The sequence below is a fragment of the Enhydra lutris genome, unplaced genomic scaffold, assembly GCF_002288905.1.
Source record: "Enhydra lutris kenyoni isolate GAN:26980312 unplaced genomic scaffold, ASM228890v2 scaffoldscaffold8, whole genome shotgun sequence".
Lineage (NCBI taxonomy): Eukaryota > Metazoa > Chordata > Mammalia > Carnivora > Mustelidae > Enhydra > Enhydra lutris.
This window is the reverse complement of record NW_019154092.1, coordinates 16,519,941-16,543,537: the sequence shown is the minus strand read 5'-3', so window position 1 is coordinate 16,543,537 and position 23,597 is coordinate 16,519,941. Positions and strand designations below refer to the sequence as shown.

The 23,597-nt window shown below is 34.2% G+C and overlaps 1 protein-coding gene across 2 annotated transcripts in view; it reads left to right on the top strand.

Annotated features, from left to right (window-relative positions):
- LOC111142435 (Rho associated coiled-coil containing protein kinase 1) overlaps positions 1–23,597 on the top strand; it is a 159,261-nt gene that overhangs the window by 74,671 nt on the left and 60,993 nt on the right. Inside the window, exons 10-14 of one of the 2 annotated variants that reach the window (XM_022495564.1) lie at positions 7,202–7,361; positions 10,909–10,969; positions 14,888–14,973; positions 17,205–17,253; positions 22,517–22,652. In XM_022495564.1, coding sequence (XP_022351272.1) covers positions 7,202–7,361; positions 10,909–10,969; positions 14,888–14,973; positions 17,205–17,253; positions 22,517–22,652 — 492 coding nt within the window. Of the gene's footprint in view, positions 1–7,201; positions 7,362–10,908; positions 10,970–14,884; positions 14,974–17,204; positions 17,254–22,516; positions 22,653–23,597 lie in introns of both variants that reach the window. The other variant, XM_022495563.1, reaches the window with a different exon arrangement.

Sequence of the window (23,597 nt, the reverse complement as noted above, 5' to 3'; positions counted from 1 at the left end):
TGTGTGTGTGTGTGTGTGTGTGTGTGTGTGTGTGTGTGTGTGTGTGTGTGTGGTCTTGATCTGGCTTTGGAGTCAGAATAATTCTGGCCTCCTGGAATGAATTTGTGTTCCTTCTATTTTTTGGAAGAGTTAGAGAAGGATTGGCATTAAACTCCCAAACTATATGTTTGGTAGAATTCAGCTGTGAAACAGTCTTGTCTTGGATTTTTTTTTCTTTGTTGGGATATTTTTGGTTATTTATTAAATCTCTTATAGATTTGTTCAGATTCTCTTTTTCAAATAAGTTTTGGGAGTTCATGTGTTTCTAGGAATTTATCATTTAATCTAGGTTATCTAACATGTTGATGTACAATTGTAGTTTTTTTCTTTTAAAGATTTTTTTTTTTTTTAGAGAGAGAACGCAAGCAGGGGTAGAGGCAGAGGGAGAGAGAGAGAGAGAGAATCTCCAGCAGACCCCTCTCCCCTTGCTTGAGTGTGGAGCCTGATGCGGGATTGTTCCCACAATCCCGCTATCATGACCCCCCCCACACAAAATCAGGAGTCAGACACTCAACTGACTGAGCCATCCAGAAGCCCTTGTAGTTTTTCCTTTTATTGTTATTTGTAGAAAGTTGGTGGTTATATCTCCACTTTCATTTCTAATTTGTCTTCTCTTTTTTCCACCTTAGTCTAGTAAAAGATTTGTCAATTTTGTTGATCTTTGTCACTTTCACTATTAATTTTGTATTCTATATTTTATCCACAATCTATTCTGTATTGCTCTTTCCTTACTGTAGCCCTGGGCTTAGTTTGCTCTTCTTTTTCTGGTTCCTTAGTGTGTCAGCTGGGTTATTGATTTGAGATCTTTCTCTTCCTTTTTTTTCATGTAGGCATTTACAACTAAAATTTTTCTGAGTACTGATTTCACTGAATCCCTTAAGTTTGGTGTGGTTCTCATTTTCATTTGTTCTCAAAGCATTTTCTCTAATCTCCCTTATGATTCCTTCTTTGACTCATTGGTTTTTTTTTTGAGTATGTTGTTTTCACCACTTTGACATTGGCAGCAACTTCTTTCTAGATACATCCCCAGAGGCAAGGGATATAAAAGCAAAAATGAACTTTCATCAAGATAAGAACCTTCTGTACAGCATAGGAAACAGTCAACAAAACTAAAAGGCAACTTTCAGAATGGGAGATGTTTGCAAATGACATATCTGATAAAGTGTTAGTATCCAAAATCTATAAAGAACTTATCAAACTGAACACCCCAAAAATAAATAATCCAGTTAAGAAATGGGCAGAAGACCTGAATAGGCATTTATCCATAGAAGACATCCAATGGCTAATAGCTACGTAAAAAGATACTCAGTATCACCCATTATCAGGGAAATACAAATCAAAACTACAACAAGATACCATTTGACACCTGTCAGAATGGCAAAAATTAACAACACAAGGAAATAACAGATGTTGGTGAGGGTGTGGAGAAAGGGAAACCCTCTTACACTATTGGTGGGAATAATGCATACTGGGGCAGCCACTCTGGTAAACAGTAGGGAGGTTCTGCAGAAAGTTAAAAAAGAACTACCCTATGATCCAGCAATGGCACCACTAGATATTTACCCAAAAGATAGAAAAATACTGATTCAAAGGGAAACATGCATCCCGATGTTGATAGCAGCATTATCAACAATATCCAAATTATAGAAACAGCCCAATGTCCATCAGCTGATGAAGATGCGAGGTGTGTATGTATACATGTATATGTGTGTGTGCGTACACATGTGCACATGTGCATGCAGTGGAATATTACTTAGCCATAAAAAAGAACAAAATCTTGCCAGTTGCAATGACGTGGATGGAGTCAGAGTGGGAAAGACAAATACCATATGATTTAACTCGTGGAATTTAAGAAACCAAACAAATGAAGAAAAAAGAGATAAACCAAGAAACAGACTGTTAACTATAGAGAACAAACTGATGCTTACTGGAGAAGAGGTGGGTTAAATGGGTGATGGGCGTTTGTTGTGATGAGCACTGGATGTTATATGTAAGTGATGAATCACTAAATTCTACTTCTACAACTAATATTACACTATATGTTAACTGGAATTTAAATAAAAACTTGAAACAACAAAAGAGTTTGCTGTTTTCCAGGTATTTGTGAAACTTCCAGTCTTCCTTCTCTTGTTGATATCTTGTTTTATTCCATAATGGCTTGGTGAAGATACTTGTATGATTTCAGTCTCTATAAATTTATTAAGTTGTTTTTTGGCCTAACATATAGTTTGTCCTAGAGAATGTCTCATGCACAATGTATATTCTGCTGTTGATGGTGGATTCAGCTTTATATGTCTGTTATATCTTGTTGGTTTATGATATTGTTCATGTCCTGCATTTTCTTATTCATCTTTTGTTTAAATGTTCTGTTCATTTATGGAAAGTAGGTTATTGATGACTCTAGGCATTATTTTAGAACTGTTTCTCCATTTAGGTCATTTTTTATTACATACATTTTGGAGCTATGTTGTTCATGCATACATGTTTATAATTGTTTTATCTTTTGATTAATTGACCCTTTTATTACTATCATCAGTATGCCCTGTTTTTCACTATTTTAACAGTCTTAAATGTCTTTTTTGTCTGATATTAGTGTAGGCACCCCAGCTTTTTTCCCCATGGAATATTTTCTTTCATTCTTCTAACACATTTATGTCATTCGATCTAAAGTGAGTCTCCATATACTGCGTGTAAATGGATCAGTTTTATTAATCCATTCGTCCAGTCTCTACCTTTTAATTAGTGACTTTAATTCATTTAAAGTGAATATTATATGTAAAGACTTTTGCCATTGTTCTTTTTTCTGTATTTTTTCTTTCTATTTCTCAGCCCCTGCATTACTGACACCTTTTTTGTCTACTGGATTATTTCATAATGTGCTGTTTTGATTCCCTCTTCAATTCATTTTCTGTATATTATTTAGTCATTTTCTTATGGTGATTGTCCTGGAGATTACATTTAGTATCCTAAACTGATAACAGTGTAGGTTGAATTGATACAATTTACTGTCAGAAGCATAAGGAAACTGCTTCTAGGTATGCCTGGGTTGCTCAGTCAGTTAAGCATCTGCCTTCAGCTCAGTTCCTCCCAGGGTCCTGGGATCGAGTTCTGTATCAGGCTTCTTGCTCAGTGGGGAGCCTGCTTCTCCCTCTGCCTGCTCTGCCTGCCAGTCCTCCTGCTTATGCTTGCTTTCTCTCTGACAAATAAAATCTTAAGGGGAAAAAAACCCATTTCTCTATAAATCCTTTTTCTCCCTTTGTGTTGTTTTTGTCACAGATTACATCTTTATATAGTCTGTGCTCATTAACATAAATTTATAATTTTTTTATGCATATTTCTTTTAAGCCCTATAGGAGGAAAAGTGGATTTATAAAGAAAAATACATAATGCTGGCTCTTGCATTTACCTGTGTGGTTACCTTTATTTCTTCACAAAGCTTTGAGTTAGTGTCTACTGTCTTTTCATTTCAACCTTAAAAAACCCAACAATTTTTGTAGGGTAGGTTTGCCAGCAGCAGTCTCTGATCTTTCCCTTACCTGGGGTAATCTCTTTAATTTGTCCTTCATTTTTAAAGAATAATTTTGCCAGATGTAGAATTCTTGCTGAACTGTTGTTTCAGCACTTTAAATATGTTGTTCCACTGCCTTCTGGCCTTCAAATTTCTGCTTAGACATAGGCTCTTAAGGAGAGCCTGCATGGCTCAGTTGGTTAAGTGTCCGGCTCTTGATCTCAGTGTAGGTCTTGATCTCAGGGCTGTGAGTTCAGGCCCTGAGTTGGGGTCCTGTTAAAAAAAAAAAAAAGAAATGGGCTCTTAATCTAATCAAGGATTCCTTGTATATGTATGACAAGTCACTTTTCTCTTGCTTTCAAGATTCTGTCTTTGTCTTTTCAAAGTTTATTATAATGTGTCATGATGTGGATCTGAATTTTTCTTAGTTGGAGTTCATTGAGCTTCTTGGTTGTGTAGATTCATGTTTCATCAGATTGGTTAGTTTGGAACCATTCTTTTCTTTTCTTTTTTAAGATTTTATTTATTTAATTGACATAGAGAGAGACAGCAAGAGAGGGAACACAAGCTGGGGTAGTGGGAGAGGGAGAAGCAGGCCTCCTTCTAAGCAGGGAGCCCGATGTGGGACTCGATCCCGGGATCACACGAAGGCAGATGCTTAATGACTGAGCCACCCAGGCCCCCTGGAGCCATTATTTCTTTAAATATTCTTTCTGCCTCTTACTCTCCTTTCTTGGGAATTTCATAATGTGTATGTTCGTATGCTTTATGGTATCCCAAGAGTTCACTTTTTCGTTCTGTTTTCTTTTTTTTCCTACATTTGATAGTATTAGTGGTCTTACTTAAGTTCCCTGGTTCCTCTGCCTGCTCAGATTTGCTGTTGAACCCTTCTAGTGTATTTGTAGTTGCAGCTGTTGTGCTTTTGTAGTTGTTAAGATATCATACTCCTAGTTTCCTTTAGTTCTTTGTCCATAGTTTCCTTTAGCTCTTTGAGAATATTTAAGACTGTTTAAAGTCTGTGTAATAAACCTAATATTGGGTTTCCTCAGTGATGTTTTCTGACATTCTTTATTCTCTGTGAATACTCCATGCTTTTTCTGTTTCTTTACATCCTTTGTAATTTTTTTTGAAAACTAGACATGTTGAACAGCATAATATAACTCTGGAAATCAGATTTCCCCCTTCCCAGGTTTGCTGTTGTTGCTTATTATGGACTTCAATCATGCATTTGTTTAATAAGTTTTTCAAACTACTTTTACGGAGTCTGTATTCCTTGTCTTGTATGATCACTGAAGACTGCTTTCCACTGTTATGTCACTGGTCAGCCAATGACAATTCCTGAAATGCCAAAATTTAGTAGCTTCTTTCTTCATTAAACATTCCCCTGCTTCTTGTAAGTTTTTTCTTAGATTCCAGAGTTCTGAAAAAGTTGCTTATGATAGTTTTTGCCTGCATAATGTCTACTTCAGTGAAAAGGTGGCTTCTTAGAGCTTCCTACTCTGTCATTTTTTTTTTTTTTTTACATCAGCTAGATTCTTTTTGTGGGACATGATTCCTGTATTACCAGTTATTTATGGAAAGGTAAATTTTTATAAATAGATTACTCTATATAGCAATAATAATTCTGTAAAGCTATCTTTATCCTTATTCTTATATATTAGTTCTGGCATGATTATAGGGTGTTCTGTAAAACCTAAATGTTATACTTTAAATGTAGATGAAGTATTACTTTTGTAATTGTCCCAGAACTTCCCTTACTTGTATCTCAGAATTTAAACAGAATTTGTCTCATTTTAAAACTACTCTGAAATGGTATACAGTCTATAAAAAGACTAGATTCATCTGAAACAGCAAAAGAAAATTCACGAACCTTCCTCTGTTTCCTTTTAAAATCGATCCTATATGATAATTTTAAAGTAGGGCTTTTTACCGTGAACACTATACCAGATAAATCTTTTTTGTGTGGGCTGTCCTGAACTTTCTTGGATGTTTAGCAGTATCCCTGATCTTTATAAACCACTAGATGCCAGCAGCACACCTCCCCCAGTTATGACAGCCAAAAATGTATTCAGTCATTGCCACATGTCCCCAAGGGGAGCAAGATTGTTTCAGAATTGAGAACCACTGTTTTAAAGTAGAATTTATGCCATGACTATAATTGATTTATTTACTTCACAAGGAGTGACAACTAGCTTCCCCTCCCCCACCTGCCCATTTTACAAATTAGGCAGTTAGTACTATTAGGAAGCTAGAACTGTCTTGTCAGGCTGTTCTCCTGGTCATTAAGAAAAGAGAATAGTGCAAAAGATCTTTTCCTATTCATTGTTAGTATTATAGCTTCTTTGGGTTAAATGTGTTGTTTCATTCCCGAATTCATCAAATAATTCACCATATCTGAGATCCACAACAGTAGTTTTTTCTTGTCTGGAAAACCCAGAAAAATTATTCCTTTATATAAGAGATTAATACCATGAAACCAGGTCAGTTATTTTTTGTTGCTCATCTTCCATCTTTTTCTTTGAGGCAATATGATTTGACTGTATCTAAATTATTTACCATTTTGTTGGTATTTCTATAATGCTTTTGGCAGAGAGAGAGAGAGAGAACACAAGCAAGGGGGAGTGGCAGGTAGAGGCAGAGGGAGAATCAGACTCCCCACCCAGGAGGGAGCCCAATGTGGGGCTCGATCCCAGGACCCCAACATCATGACCTGACCAAAGGCCGATGTTTAACCAACTGTGCCACCCATGTTTTCTTAATACTATTATATCTTTAACTGAAACACATTTTGTCTAAAATGTATTTTTAGATGACTCTCTGTAGCATATTCAAGCTCCAAATTAAGATAGTAGTAGTGTTGCTTTCAAATGGTATTTCCTCCCATATTATGAAGACTGAAGCATTGCCATATTTGGTTTTTAATTAAGTATATATGAGCCTTACTTTCCATCAGGTTTATAACTCTTGAAAATTGTGTCCGTTTTGTATCTCTGCCCTTTTTTCCTAATAGCCATTTCATAAATACCTCATTGAGTCATTACTTAATGACTTAATTCAGGGAAGGTGGCTAGCCTGAAAATACAATTCAAAATACATTGCTCCTTGTGACTTAATATTATAGAGATAATCAGTTGGGGAAGTGATTACAAACCATCTGGATTTTAGATGAACAAATATATTTCAATACCAAATTGGTCTATCCAGGGCTGTGAAGACATACCTTAATTTCTAATTTGCTATACAGCAGATTAACAAACAAAATATTGTATTTGAAACCAATCAACTTTGAATCTTTGAGTACAATTTAGTATGCTATGGTTTCTGAAAATCTTTTCTATAGTCCTAACCGCTTTTGCATATTTTATATTTTGATATATTTTAAAACCCCAATACTTGTAATATTCAATTTAAACTTGAAATACAGATAATAATTATAGGTGATTTTGAAGGTAATTGTTTCATAGAATTATAATGATCAATATCAGTTAATTAATAATCTAGTATAATCAACTAAAATAAGATTCAACCCATTTGGAATTTGTAGTTTGCAACTTAATTTGTATGTAAGACACTTAGTAGTTGGTATGGAATCTTTGCTTTCCTTTATTTTAATATTAAGTTTGAAGGAACTACTAATTTTCTTTCCATTTTTAGCTGTAGCACCAGTTGTACCTGATTTAAGTAGTGACATTGATACAAGTAATTTTGATGACTTGGAAGAAGATAAAGGAGATGAAGAAACATTCCCCATACCTAAAGCTTTTGTTGGCAATCAGTTACCTTTTGTAGGATTTACATATTATAGCAATCGTAGGTGAGTATGCTAAGCATTGATTTCAGGGGTAGGTAATAATTTTGTTGTGGTCTATTATTTTCTTAGGGATATCTAAAAATCACTTCAAGAACATTTAATGGTATATTAAGAGATATCATAATATGCTGTTTTTCAGTGATGCATGATAATTGTATTATTTCATAGTTCATTTCTTTTAGACTCATCCATTATCAGGATATTGTGTTTCAGAAATTGTTGCTGAATAATGCACTACAAATGTGTTCAAGTTAACAGCAATTAATATATTAAAAGATTCTATCAATACTAATATTTTGGTTAATCTCATCATCCAGAGAGCTCTGGTTTTATAATACATTTCGGAACAACAAATAGTTTTCCAGGGTTACCATTACTATATTGATGTTACAAAGGCCTATAATTTTTAGTAATGCAAAAATTAAGTGATTCCTCGCCAAATATCACTAAATGAATTTACCATGTCTTGCATGTGAGACCTTGTGACCTTGGGCAAATAACTTCAACCTTTTATGCCTCCATTTCCTCAAAAATAGGGATGATGATGATAATAATACTTGTCTCACAGCATTATTGTAAGGTTTAATTAAAACAGTAGGACATTTGGAACATGAGCACTCAGTTAATGTTAGCTGTTAATAATATGAGCTAGTGGTAGCTTTAGTCTTCAAATGGACTTGAGATATAAATTAAATGTTTAACATTATCTCATTCATGAGCATTCATTCATTCATTCAACAAACATGTTTGCCAACTAAAAATATATGTTTATAAAAAAAAAAGGATGGACTTAAAAAAAAAAACATGTTTGCCAACTTATTTTTTGTCAGGTATATATTAAGCACGAAGGTACAGGGAGAAAGATGAATAAAATATGGTTAGTACCTTCTCTTAAGATGCTCATATACTAGTGAGGAAATGGATAATATTTTAAAGTGAAGCATTTTGTCATTTTAGTCAAAACTTTTTTGTAAGAGCCTATTCAAGTTTAGAAAACAGGAATGCAATTTAATCCTGCCTTAGGAAATTTCTCCTATAATCCAGCTATAGGACAGTACTGAATACTTTTTGTTGCATCAAGTATTACAGGTAGTACTTGACTTTTGACTCTTAGTAAAGTCCAGTATTTTAATCCTTACCCACCAGCACCCAGAAATATAATATTGTAGCTATTTTATATTGAAATACACTGACAAGTTTCAGGGTGAATTTTTATAAAAAAAAATCCATCCTTCCTTCCTATTTTTATCAGTTTTTCTCTGGCTTGATTTCTGAAGCGCTTGAAATGTTGATATAAATAACTCAAAATGTTTTTGGATTTTCTGTAGTTCATAGCAGTTAATGACTTTATTTGGGTTTATCTATACAAAAGTAATCTTGAGTTAAATAAACATTATATATACTCTTTGTAACAGTACATTGTCATGTACTTGATTATGTTCTCTGGTTTTTCCTTGTATCTATATGATGCATATCCCAAACTAATTTCTGAGTTTCTCAGAAGCAGACATTGCATTCTGTTCTTCAGTACCACTGTCTTATTGAATAACATAACGTTGTTTAGTAATTGCCTATTACATGAATGGTTGAAGGTGTGGTTGATCTTTAAGAATCAGCAAAATACTGATTAGTCTTATGATAATATATAAATATAATGAGTTACTGGCTGAAATAGGAAACTTCTGAAATTCTTACTTCTGAAATCCAAACGTAATTCCAATTACCAAAGGTTAGAGATCTTTATTGTTGAAATAAAGATCTTCCATTCTTTCATAAATGAAGAATGATTTTTAATAGTTTAAAGGTTAAACTTTTAGCTATATTTGTAATAATCTAAAACTTCTCATAAGAAGTTACCTAAATGACCAGATTCTATATGAAAGCAGCAATATAATATATAAAATAACTTTGAAAGAAAAAATAAGACAAAAAGTAGAAGAATGAATGGATGTGTACAAGTAGTAGTGTCCTTAACATTTCCAGTGCTGTATTCAAAGTTATATTATTAACTTTGTAGAGGCCAAATATTAACTTTAGTTTATATAGTATATTATAATTTAGAAGATCTTAGGGATCAAATGGTCTGTTTTCATATCTAATTCAGGTTTCACTGGTACTGCTCTATGCTTTTATTTACATTACATGTTGTGGAATCCCACACTGAATTTCTGAGACATTTGGTAGTTAATGGAATGAAGTTCTGCTAAACCTAGAATTTGTCATTTGTTACATGGGACCATTTCTTACAAACCTGCTACTTAGTGCCTATTACTGCCTCATTATTTGATTCTGTAGTTGATCTAAGTAATTTTCCAAAGAAAACATAAAAAGTGACATATTTTCCTGTTTTGTTTTAGAGCACTGCTATATGTGTTTAATGGTACTTAAAGGAACTTATCTTCTTCTTCTTTTTTTTTTTTACTATTAATGAATGCATTGAATTTATATATAATGAATATGTAGCTGATAATAGCTGCCCTATAACAACTAAGAAGTGTATAGTAGCTATTTGATTTCTTTTTGAGGGTTTTCTCCTAATAAACCAATGTGGTGACTGTAGTGGTGGTTATGGTAGAAGTATTAATAGTGGTAGTTGTAGCGTGTTAGAGGCAGTAGCAGAAGCAGTAGCAGAGGCAGCCATAGTACCTCACCTATATATGACATTTGGGAGCTTAGAAAAAATTTTTTATATGACCTGTTTAAATGTGTTTGATAATCTCATGTATAAAGACTTCTAAAGGTCACTACTATCTTATATGTAATTCTGACTTTAGTGGATTTAAAGAAAGAACCCTGTAAGCCTTAGAGTCTCAAAGATTAGCAGGACATCACCTGAACTTTAGGTTATGTTAACCACTTAAGGCAAAACTCTTTTTTGTCCAGAAAGGCAATATCATCCTTGGCTGAAGAATAATTGAGGCAGGGAGAGAAGTTCTGTTCATGTCTTTACAAGTCAGCAATTCCTTATCCCCAATCCCTAATCCAAAAATCGCTAAAAACTGGGGGACCTAGGTGGCTCAGTCAGTTAAGTGTCCTGACTCTTGATTTTGGCTCAGGTCATGATGTCAGGGTTGTGAGTCCCAAGTCCTGGGCATGGAGCCTACTTAAAAAAATAAAAACAAATAAAACCACAAAGCTCTAAAAACTGGAAACATCTTAGTGATTTGTTTGGTGGCAAAAGCTTCCATAACCTGCTCTCATGGCCAAAAACCGAATTTGAACTAACTGGAGACTCTTGGTTTTTAATTTATCCTACTTGGTATGAATATTCATATGTTTTGCTGCAGGAATAGTAAGGTATATAATTACAGAGTGCTGCTTCTGACCTAACTGGGGATTTTATTTAACATATGTATCACTTTTTTACTTTCTAAAAGTAAAGAATTATGAATTTGTACTCAACTTTGAAAAAGCATAGCAAGTACAATACTGCACAAAAAATAGGCACATAGCATATATTTACTGGTTGTTATTGAATATTGAAGAGTTTTTTGGTTTTGTTTTTTTTTTGTTTTTTTTTTTTTACTTTTAAAAACTCTTTTCCTCTCAGATACTTATCTTCGGCAAATCCTAATGATAACCGAAGTAGCCCCAATGTGGATAAAAGCTTGGTAGGTATTTTCTTATTAATTAAAAAAAAAATTGTTTTGTGGATGGTATATTTTGTGTACATGATAATTAAGTATGTATTGCTTCTGAATGTGTAGTTAGTGAACTTAAATTTTGATGCACTTTTTAGTTACTGTCTCCTTCTAACTTGATTTCTTGCCTGAATATCAAGGGGAATATTTTATGTGGAGGTCATTAGTAAACTATAAATTGCTACACATATTGACAGTGAAAGTCTTTCTAATCTTTAGAATTAGGAATTTATAATCACTTTATCAGTAAGGGTCTTGACATCAAAACAGATTACACATTCAGAAGCCTTAAGTAAAGCAAGTTTTGTGTATATGATAAAATATACATAACATAAAATTTAGTTTTTAAGAGTACAATTCATTGTCATTAATCACCTTTACATTGTTATATAATTACCACCATCTGTCTCCAGAACTTTTTCTTCATCCCAGAGTAAAACTTTGTACACATTAAACTCTTTATTCTACTCCCTGCAGCCCTGAGTAACCACTATCCTACTTTCTCTGTCTCTATGAATTTAATTATGCTAGTAGTTTTTTTTGTATGCTCATTCAAAAATCATACAATTTGGACTTTTGGTGATTGGCTTATTTCACTTAGCCATAATATCCTCAGGATTTCTCCATGTTGTAACATGTGTCAGAATATGATTCCTTTTTAAGACTGAATATATTCTAGTGTATGAATATATCACATTTTGTTTATTAAGAGAGTTTAGCGAAAGGGCTATTTACAGTGCTATGAGCAAGATCAAGGGGAGCAGTGAATAAAGGATAAATAAATACCCATTGATTATCAGCACGGGGAAGTTATTGTCCCCAGTCTAAAGGGACAAAGAGAGACAAGTATTGTTACCACAGCTCAGAAAAGCCTACCATCATCAAAGAGGAACATAGAATATAGAACACTGCCAACACCACAGTATGACAAAGGGTGGGGAGAATGATTATTTTCTTCCTCCCACCTTCTGATTTGCTGCTGGTGTCTCTCATATGTTCAGATGAACCCTTAAGTCACAGGGCAATAGAATCCAGGTAATGAAATCTGTAGATTGCAAGGCAAAAGTAGGGCAGAGGATGGATTTCATGGCTAGAAAGGAGAGGGAGCAAATGTATAGTACAGTCAAGCATCTGATTTGTCCACTGAAGATTACTGTTGTAAGTAAATACTAGAGACAGGAGTCCTTTTTATTGTCCATTATGTTCATGAGACATTTAAAAAAAAAATCTTACTTAGATTTGAGACAAGGTCCTTTTGGGTTGACCAGGACTCTTCTTTAAAATATTAGACATTAATTGTGGTACTTGGCTGGCTCAGTTGGTAGAGTTTGACTCGATCTCAGGGTTGTGAGTTCAAGCCCCATGTTGGGCATAGAGCTTACTTAAAAAAATATTAGAAGTAATTATTTGGCCACCGTTGGAGCATTCTTTAAACTCTTGTACCATACATAGCCTATGTATTAGGGGGAGGGGAAGAGGTAGCAATCAGTTTTTTTGTTTTTTTTTTTTTAAAGATTTTATTTATTTATTTGACAGACAGAGATCACAAGCAGGCAGAGAGGCAGGCAGAGAGAGAGGAGGAAGCAGGCTCCCTGCCGAGCAGAGAGTCCGATGCGGGGCTCGATCCCAGAACCCTGAGATCATGACCTGAGCCGAAGGCAGCGGCCCAAAGCGCTGAGCCACCCAGGTGCCCCTATCAATCAGTTTTTAAAAGCTGATGTAATTCTTTCTCCTTGATACATTTATTCTTTAATTAAGAGAACATGTAAGGTGAAGGGAGAGTGGAAAAAAAGCAGAATGGACTGTATGAGGACTTGTTAGCTCTTTTGACGATCTCTCTCTTTTTTAAATTCTCATCTTACCAGAGCTATTTCCCAAGCTCAGAAATCTTGAAAGAACCTTTGACCTCGGGAGGGTGATGGTAAGGAGCTGCTATAACCCAGCTCTCACTGTATTACTTATCTGTAGGATTAGTAGTACATAGAACTTTAAAAAATATTTAGTGGAATCATGTTTCTTTGGGCTGATCTTGTTCAGTGGTAATTGCCAGAAGTTCCTGTCACTGACTGCTGCTATCTTTTATCTTTTGCTCTGGTAAGATCACAGGGGAAGTAGAAAACTTCGGTGTCTCTACTGTTTCTGTTAACATGGAGATAAATAGAAAAGTCAACTAATTTAATTTTCAACTCTTCCTTTAAAAAAGCCTTCCAGCAGAGATGCTAATGAACAGCTTTGCAGTTGACAAATAGAATGAATAATTTTCATTCCTGTCTTAAATTTTCTTTTTTACTGCAAATGACACTGATAATCCCTCCTCCTTGGAACTTCCATAACTCTTTGATGTTCCCATTATTTCCTTCCCACCGCTTTAGATTATACTTTCAGTCCTTTTTGCAGGCTCTCTTCCTTCCTCTTCTTCTACCTCCCCCCCACCCCGCCTTTAGTTGTTAAATGTTTCTCAAGGTGATTCTGATCTTTGCTTTCTGCTCATTTTCTCTAAGTAATCTTGTGTATGTGCAGCTTGCTCTTCTAAACGCCAGACCTGTATCTCTCCTCTCTCTCTTTGACTGGACTTCTCTTTTTGTGCTTCTTTCAGGCACCTCAGTCTAGGCCAGAGCTAAACTCAATAGTTCTCTCTCGATCCCTTCCCCAGCAGTTCTTACTGTGTTGCCCATCTTTTGTATGGTACTCTGTTCCTCTTCTTTCTTTTTCCTTCCTTTTTCCTTCCTGCCTGCCTGCCTGCCTTTCTTTCGCCTTTCTTTTTTTCTTATGTTGACACTTTTTAAAAAATAATCCTACTTTGATCTTTAAAAATTTTTTATTATTGAAGTATAGTTGACATACAATGATACAGTAGTTCCAGGTATACAACATAGTGACTTGACAATTCTATACATTACACAATGCTCACTATAATTAAGTATAGTTACCAACTGTCACCATACATTTTTATTATAATGTTACTGACTATATTCCCTATGCTGCAGTTTTTCATCTCTTTTCTTATTTCTAATCAGTTGTTAGGTTATAAATTCTCCTTCTGACTAACACAGTTATTCATTTCCTCCTCTTCATTCCTGTAGCCTCTGCCTCATGTCAAACCTATATACTCTTGCCTGAACCATCTCAAAATCCTGTTAACTGGTTACTTTGATTAGAATTTGTCTGCCCTCTACTCTCTTCACCTTATTGTTACTGAAGTGATGTTTCTAAAATGCCAGTACTATGTTGTTTCCCATTTTAAAATGCTTAAAGGTTAAAGTCCCTAACTACTGTTTTTGCCTACAAGAATCATAGTCTCACTCACCTTTTCAGATTTTATGAGACTCATTCTCTGTGTTATGTTCTGTGCTCTGCCTATACTTGATTTCCTTCTGTATACAAAATATATCATATTCTCTTCTTCTATACTTTTAGACTCATTCATTCTGTCTAAAATGTCTTTTTTTCTGCTGCCTTCTCCACTTAGTAAATATCTTTATCTTGTAGGTCTGATCTCAAACGTTACATTTTCCTGGCAGAATTAGATGTGACCCCTTCCCTCCTTCAGAACACCTTATATATAACCCTGTCATCACCACATTATATTGTAATATTTGTGTGTGTGTCTTTGGATTATTGTAGGTTCTTTTCACCCTCCTATTCCTTTATGCCCCTCTATTTAATTCTTAGCCTCTTGAGCACAGGGACCAAATCTTAATTTTTTATATTACTAATGCCTACCACAGTGCCTGACATATTTCTAGGTGTTGAAAAAATGCTTATTAAGTTAATAGCAATTTCAGATAGAAAGGAAAAAAGAATGGTAACAAATTTGTTATTTTTAAGTTCTCTATGAATATTCTTAGTAGGATGAGTTTTGTTTTATTTTGTTTTTAATTAAAGCAGGAAAATTTGCAAAAAACAATTTATAAGCTGGAAGAACAGCTGCATAATGAAATGCAATTAAAAGATGAAATGGAGCAGAAGTGCAGGTGAGAAAGTACTTTTTATGTTTTTAATATTAAAAATTGTATAGCACATACTTATTTTAAAACTTGCCCTCTATAAAACACTTGAAAAGTAATTGGAAATGAAGTGGAGATATAAAAGTTGCTGCTTATATTCATTCAATGAAGAATGTCTTGGTTAGAATTGGAAAGTAATATTTAAGTTGGCATTAGTTACAGATATATTGTCCTCATAATATTTAAAGTGCATTTGTTCCTGGCAGTCTTGATTAAAAAACTATAATGCTGATTCACTTAGTGCCTGACTTATTATTTTTCTCTGCCATTTTAATTATCTGACTAAAGGGGCAAATTAGTTGACATTAAATAAGGTGCTTTCTAAAATGTAAATGTTATTAAATGTAAAATTCATTAAATCTAATAAGAATCTGTATATTTATGAAATATATAATCAAAATTATTTGAAATAACCTAGCAAAATGTTGAGTTACTTATTAACTACAAACAATAACTTTATTTATATTTTTTGTGGATGATATTGAATAAATGAAATACAGCGGTAACACAGAGATTAATAAGTATTCAACAAATAGAATTGGGGAAACTTGCAATTTTGTGATTGGGCCAAAGAGGAAACAAGTAATATTCTCATTGCAAACTATTCCGGATAGATTAAATACATAAGTATATAATACAAACTTTTTTCAGAAAAAAACACAATATAAGCAAATATTGACCCCAAAAAACTGATCCCAGGATTTGGAAAGAATTCCCAATTATGAAATGTGGAAATAAGGGAAGGAAATGGAAATAAATATGCTAAGAAGTTTCTTTACCCAAAATTAAACTAGTGATTGTGGCAGTGTAGGGTATCAATTTGAGGAAGAAGTAGGAATGGTCAAAGTGGCCTGCAATGATAGGAAAATGTTGGGGGAAAAGGGGAAGCCTGAGATGGCGGTGGGAAGGTTGACAGAATCTAGGTCTTAGAGGATTTTGTTTTTGACAAGCTAAGGAATTTGGAATATATCCTGAAGATGATGGAAAAATATTGAAAGTCATTCAACTAAGTAAAAAACTGGTAAAATTTGCTTTTTAAGAAGAACTCTGGTTAGTTGGCAGCACTTGACATTTATTCAACTAAATGGGAATGAGAGAGGAAGAGGAGTCAAGGATGAATCTTAGGTTATGTCTTAGGGACACCTAGAGAAAAACAGAATTACATGGGGTAAGGGTGTGGAGCAGAGGGAATAACATTTTGGGCATGCTGAGTGAGGTATTCGATGAAGCATCCATGTGAAACATTGTACATGCAGATTTGAAGCCAAGGGTTGTATTCAGAGCCAAAGAAAACAAATTGTGGAGATCATACACTTTCAGTTTATCTCAACTTTTTGACTGGGTTGTTCCATGGTACATTTACTCGGTTATATATGCCACGTTACCCTTCATTATTTAACCTTGTATAAAGTTTAATCATCTAATTTTTGTTTATTAGCAAGTACTGCATGAGGGAGTTCAAGGATCCTTAACCTGGAATCCGTAGACCTCCCCCAGAGGGTGCATGGATAGAATTCAAGGTTCTTAAACTTGGATGAAAAAAAGTGTTTTCCATAACTTATAAGGAAAATTCAGCATTACTTTCTACTGTGAACAAAAGCAGTGGTCTACATTTATTAGCAGTAGTTGTGAATTTTTTATTACTAATAGTTACCATAAATATTTTAATGTATTATAGTTGTTATCCCTAAATATCATTTGTGCTCATCACTACTTTGAAATTACTACCACTAGATCTTGTGGTTTAATGTATTAATAAAGAAGCACACTTAGTACTGAAGCATACATTTTATTTATTTATTTAAAGGAGAAAGAGAGGGGGCGCCCATATGCCAGCGAGTATGGGGAGGGGGTGGTCTTAAACAGGGCTCGACCTCACGACCCTGAGATCATGACCTGAGCCAAAATTCAAAAGTCGAATGCTTAACTGACTGAGCCACCTGGTCACCCCCATGTATTTTTAAACTTAAGACTGAATTTTAATATATTTTTGGTTTTTTTTTAATCCTATATTTTATTTTATATTTTAAAATACATTGTTTTGAGAAAAGGCCACAGGCTTCCCTAGACTGCCAAAGGAATCCACAGCACCAAAGATGTTAAGACATCTTAGTTAAGTGGAAAATTAAGGAATGTGGTGTTCCACCACTGGGCAATAAAAAACATATTTCTAATTTTTACTGCTTTTGTTTTTACAGAACTTCAAAGATAAAGCTAGACAAGATAATGAAAGAATTGGATGAAGAGGTACTTTTTGTTTTCTAATCAGAAGTTTTCCTTTTTGAGAGTTTTTTCCTTTTTCAGATTGTTTTGTTTTCTAAGAAAATTGCATTTGAACTTTATACGTTGATGTACAGAAGAGAGTCAAAGAACTCTGATGAAGCCTTTACTTAGGAGCTGCAGGTTCAACTGATATAGATTAGATTATACTTCAGTTTCCTTTGTGTATGTACTTTTATTTTAGAACCATGTTAAAATTTTAGTACATAAATTTCATTTCAGTGGTTCTTAACATTTGAAAAGTGAGAAAGGAGCAAGAGAATCAAATGGGATCTGGAGCTACAGCAGAAAGAGACAAATAGAAAAGAGGAAAGAGTACAATTTTAAGTTATTTTTAAAATCCTTTTTAAAAGGACTGACATTAACAATTTTATGTGATCAAATGGGACATGTATTGATTTTAGAATTACTCATGTTTTCCATGGTCACCTAGTAAGAAGTCTTTAGTAGGGAAACATTTCATGTTTGTTTGCAAATATATAGTACATTGTCTTCCTTTTGATCACCTTATAATGTCTTTCCACTGTGTGTATAGAGAGTACCCTATAAAGAAATATACTTTCTATAGCCTTATTGATTTCTTCTTTTTTTTTTTTAGATTTAATCTTTTAATGGTTTTGTGCTGTCTTCATTTTCTCTTTTCTTAAGGAATAGTATTTGTCAGTGGCTTGTTTTTTGTTTTTTTCATTTGTAGCTTTGGATATGCATATACATATAATACATATATATATACATACATACATACATACACATGTAATACAAATAGGTACAGTATTTCACCAACTTATCATTGGTCAGTGTGTATGTATCACAATTTATTTAGCTCTAAGTATGTAAGAAGTCCATTTTGCAAAAACTCAGCTTTGGATATTTCATTTCTAAAAAACAGATAAAATTCTGCTATGCTAGATTTAAGTTAAGATCAATCTACTAAGAAGGCATAGCATTCATAAATTTGTATCCACCAAATAACAGAGCTATAAAATATGTGAAATAAAAGCTGATAAAACTGAAAAGATAGACAAATCCACAATTATGTTGGAGACTCCAGTATCACTCGATAGACAGAAAATCCATGTACAGGAGAACTCAACCACACCATCAGCCAACAAGATCTTTTTAACAGTTCTAGAATCTTGTACCCAACAACAGCAAAATATACATTCTTTTCAAACACTCAATACATACCAACATAGACCATATCCTGAACAAACTTCTACAAATTAAAAAAATTAAAATCATAGAGTGTGTTCTCTGACCAAAATGTGATCAAACTAGAATGACTAACAGATATTGGGCAAATCTGCAAACATATGGAAACTAAACAACACAGTTCTAAATAATCCATAGATCAAAGAGTAAGTCTTAACGGGAATGGAAGAATATGTTGGAATGTTAATTATGTCTCATAAAGTTGATGTTTATTTGTTGTTGGTTTTTTTTTTTAAGATTTATTTATTTGAGAGAGAAAGCACAAGCAGGAGGAAGGGCTGAGGGAAAGGGAGAGAAGCAGACTGAGTCACCCAGGTGCCCCCTCATAAAAGTTATGTTGAAGAGTTATAGCTTGTAAGAAAGAATGAAATCTTGTCATTTGCAACAACATAGATGGTCCAAGAGGGTTTTATGCTTAGTGAAATAAGGCAGACAGAGAAAGAGACTATATAATTTCATTTATATATAGAAACGAGAAAACAAAAAACAGACTCTTAAATACAGAGAACAAACTGAAGGTTTTTGGGATATGGGTGATGTAGTAGGTGAAGAGGATTAAGAGGTACAAACTTCCAGTTATAAAATAAATAAGTCATGAAGATAAAATGTATGACATAGGGAATATAGCCAGGTATATTGTAATAATGTTATATGGTGACTACATGTACATTGAGAACTGTCAAATTACTGTGTTGTACACCTGAAACTAACATAACATTGTGTGTTAACTATACCTCAATAATAAAATAAGTTACTGTTCTTCATCTTTAAAAAAATACTTGAACAATGAAAATAAAATATCAAAAGTTGTGGGATGCAGCTGACATAGTGCCTAAGGGAAACTTATACACTAAAGGCACACATTAAAAAAGATGAAAAAATCTCAAAATCAGTCGTCAAAGCTTCTACCTCAAGAATCTAGAAGAGCAAAATAAACCCAAAGCTAGACAGAAGGGGAAATACAGATAAGAGCAGAGACCAATGGAATTGAAAATAAAAACAGTAGGGAAAATCCATGAAAACAAAAAGCCAGCTGTTTGGAAAATTGACAGACCTCTACAAAGATTGATAGAGGAAAAAGAGGACACAAATGATCAGTATCAGGAATAAAACAGGGCAGGCATATCACTAGACTCCCTACAGATAATCAAAAGGATTATAAAGGAATACTACAAATAATCCTAAACATATAAGTGTGAAATTTAGGTAAACTGGACTAGTTCCTCCAAAAGTACAAACTAGGGGGTATAGCTCAGTGGTAGAGCATTTGACTGCAAAAGTACAAACTACCACAACTCACACAATGTGAAATAGATTATTTGAATAGCCCTATATAACTATCATGAATTCATAATTTAAAAGTTTCCCAAAAGTTAGGGATTCCTGGGTGGGTCAGTTGGTTAAGCATCTGACTCTTGGTTTTGGCTTACGTCATGACGATCTCATGGGTTGTGGGATTGAGCTCCCCAGGAGGCTCCATGTTCAGTGGAGAATCTGCTTGAAGATCCTCTCCTCTGCCTCTCCCCCAACTAGGTCACAGACATGCATGCTATCTCTCTCTCTTTCAAATAAGTCTTTAAAAAAAATAAAAATAAAAGTTTCCCAAAAAGTAATCTCCAGGACCAGGTGGTTTTACTAGAGAGATCTACCAAATGTTTTAAGGAGAATTAGTACCAATTCTACACTATCTCTTCCCAGATATATAAAAGAAGGGAACACTCCCCAGTGAGTTTTATGAAACTAGAATTACCCAGATAACTAAATCTAGCCAAGAGAGTACTACAGAGATAACCACACATCAATATCCCTTGTTTACAGCCTACTGACTTTTTACAAAGGTTCAAAAGCAATTTTTAATAAGTGGTACGGGAGCAATTGGATATCCATTGACCAAGATATGAACTTCAACTTAAGTCTCATATTTTATGTAAAAATTAACTCAAAATGGGTCATATATTTAAAGGTGAACATAAAACTTTTAGGAAAAAAAAGTGAAAATCCTTGGGACTTACAGCTTGGTGAAAAGTTCTTAGACATGACACCACAAACATGATTCACATAAGAATAGTAATTCAACAAATTGGACTTCATCAGGATTTGTTCTGTGAAAGACCATGATAAGAAGATGAAGTGACAAGATATAGATTGGAAACTTCGTATCTCAAAAAGGAATCTGTAGAATATTTAAAGAACTCTAAAGCTTAACAGTAAATAAATAAATATCCCATTTGAAAATTGGCAGAAGACATGTATCTTTCCTCAGAGTAGGTAACAAACACATGAAAAGATGCTTAACATCATTAACCATGAGGGAAATGCAAATAAAACTACCATGAGATATCATTTTATAATCATTAGAACAAGTAGAATAAAAAATAGTATCAGTACTAAAACTGGCAAGAATATAGGAAAACTGGTTCATTCATACATTATAGATGGGAATGTAAAGTTGTACAGTCAATCTGGAAAATACTTTGGCAGTTTCCTAAAATACTAAACATGCAACTACCAGGTGACCCAGCAATTGCACTTTTGGGCATTTATCCCAGAAAAGTTGAAAACTTATATCCACAAAAAACCTGTGTACTCTTGTTCATAGTAGCCTTATTTGTTAATAGCCAAAAATTAGAAATAATCAAAATGTCCTACCATAGGTGAATGGTCGAACCAACTTTGATGTATCTATATCATGGAGTACTACTCAGCAACAAAAAGGCATGAACTATTGATAACATACAACCTGGATGGATCTCATGGGCATTATATTCACTGTAAAAAGCCAGTCCCAAAAAGTCCATACTGTATGATTCTGTTAATACAACATTCTCAAAAAATGACAAAATTAATACAGATGGAGGACCTGTTATTGGTTGCCAGGGATATGGGTGGTGGGAGAAGGGTGATGTGTGCAGCTATAAGTAGTGGCTAGCTAGAAGGAGTTGGTTTTGCTGATGGAACAGTTCTCTGTCTTGACTGGTGTGGTGGTTACGTGAATCTACACATGAGCTAGAATAACGTAGAACTACACACACTTTAAATGAGTATCAATTTCCTGATCTGTTACTGTACTGTTGTTACATAAAATCTATGTTAGGGGAATGAAACTAGAATTTCATGAGTTTCATGAAGTGTTCATGAAACCTCTCAGTACTATTTTTGCAACCTTCTGAAATGTATAATTATTTCAAACTTTAAAAATGAAAAAATTTAAGTTAAAATGATAAAATCTTCGAATTGGAAAGACCTTGGATGATCTTCTCAAATTTTACTAAATCTAACAGCATTTTACTTAAAATATAAGTTTTGTTTGATGATGGGAAAGCCCAGAAAAAACACAAGAAAGGAAGTTTCCCCAGTGTGGAGTCTTAAAGATAAAAATGAAGCATCAAAAGTAAGAAATGCTGGAAATGGTAACTCAGAAACAATATACATTTTTAAGTTGTGATGGTTTGGGTATTTTTTTTTTCCTTTAACCCTCCCCTCTCTTGTGGTTTCTTTTTCTAAAATAAGTATTTCCTTCATTGTTTTTTAATATCCATTACTATGTAGATACATAGAACATCTTAGAAAAGGTAAATTGTTGAGACAGGAAGAGGATTAAGGGAGACACACTAGCTCTGGTACCATTTGAGTTCTACACCATTTAATTATCAAATGTGTAATTATTATCTTTCATACCTAATGTCTTTAATTTAGGATTATAAATCAACCAAAATATTGGTAATACAATGCTCTCTGGTCATCTTAAACTAATAAAGCAGCTCTCTGATAAGATTCATTTTTATATTATGGATTTAAAAATCTGAAAAATTTCCATATCTGGTTTGAAAAGGGGGTTCTATCTCTTATAAGGCTAGCTAATTCTGTTCTTAGAAAGTTGTCATTAGCAGATATTTTCTGATTTTGAAACAAAAAAAATCCATCTCAAGTCTTTGTGTGTTTTATTTTTAAAGAACACAGTATTCCTCTAAATAAAGAGTTTAATTTGCAGTGGTGACTTGTATCCTTATGTTTTCAGGGGAATCAAAGAAGAAACCTAGAATCTACAGTTTCTCAGATTGAGAAGGAGAAAATGTTGCTACAGCATAGAATTAATGAGTACCAGAGAAAAGCAGAACAGGAAAATGAGAAAAGGAGGAATGTAGAAAATGAAGGTAAATTGTTACTACTTTTGAAAAGCCCTGGAATTTCTAACACTGTCCTTGAAGTCTTTGTCATGAGGTTGTCTTAAATTTAGGGCCTATGATATATTTTTGAAGCCACAATCCTAAGACACCTCATGAACTAATTACCCGTGTCCCAAGATAAATGTATAACATATCAAAGTCAGTAATAATGTTTTAGCTAGAAGAGTGATTTTCATCCTTGTGTGCATATTGGAATCTCTTGGGAAGCTTTAAAGACTACTGATGCCTAAGCTCCAGAAATTCTAATTTAGTTGATCTAGATATGTGGCCTGGGCCTTGGTTTCTTGTATAAGCTCTCCAGGTACTTCTGTCTAACAAGCAGCCATTTGAGAACCATTAACTAAAATTTCATGTGTTTTCATATTAGTATTAGAAATACATTTAAGGGGCGCCTGGGTGGCTCAGTGGGTTAAAGCCTCTGCCTTCGGCTCAGGTCATGATCTCAGGGTCCTGGGATCGAGCCCCGCATCGGGCTCTCTGCTCAGCGGAGAGCCTGCTTCCCTCTCTCTCTCTGCCTGCCTCTCTGCCTACTTGTGATCTCTGTCTGTCAAATAAATTAAAAAAAAAAAAAAAAAGAAATACATTTAAAATAGCTTTTGCTTCTACACCCTTTGATCCAGTAATTTCATTTCTAGGAATTTATTTATGTATGCACTTGTGCACACATAATGCTGATACATAAACAAGATATTTATAGCATTATGTCTAAGATGTAGCTTTAAGTGAAAAAAATAGTAAAGATTGTTTAAAACATGAGTGCTTATTTAGAGGGTGCCTGGGTGGCGCAGTGGGTTAAGCCTCTGCCTTCGGCTCAGGTCATGATCTCTGGGTTCTGGGATGCAGCCCCGCATCGGGCTTTCTGCTCAGCAGGGAGCCTGCTTCCCCCTCTCTCTCTGCCTACTTGTGATCTCT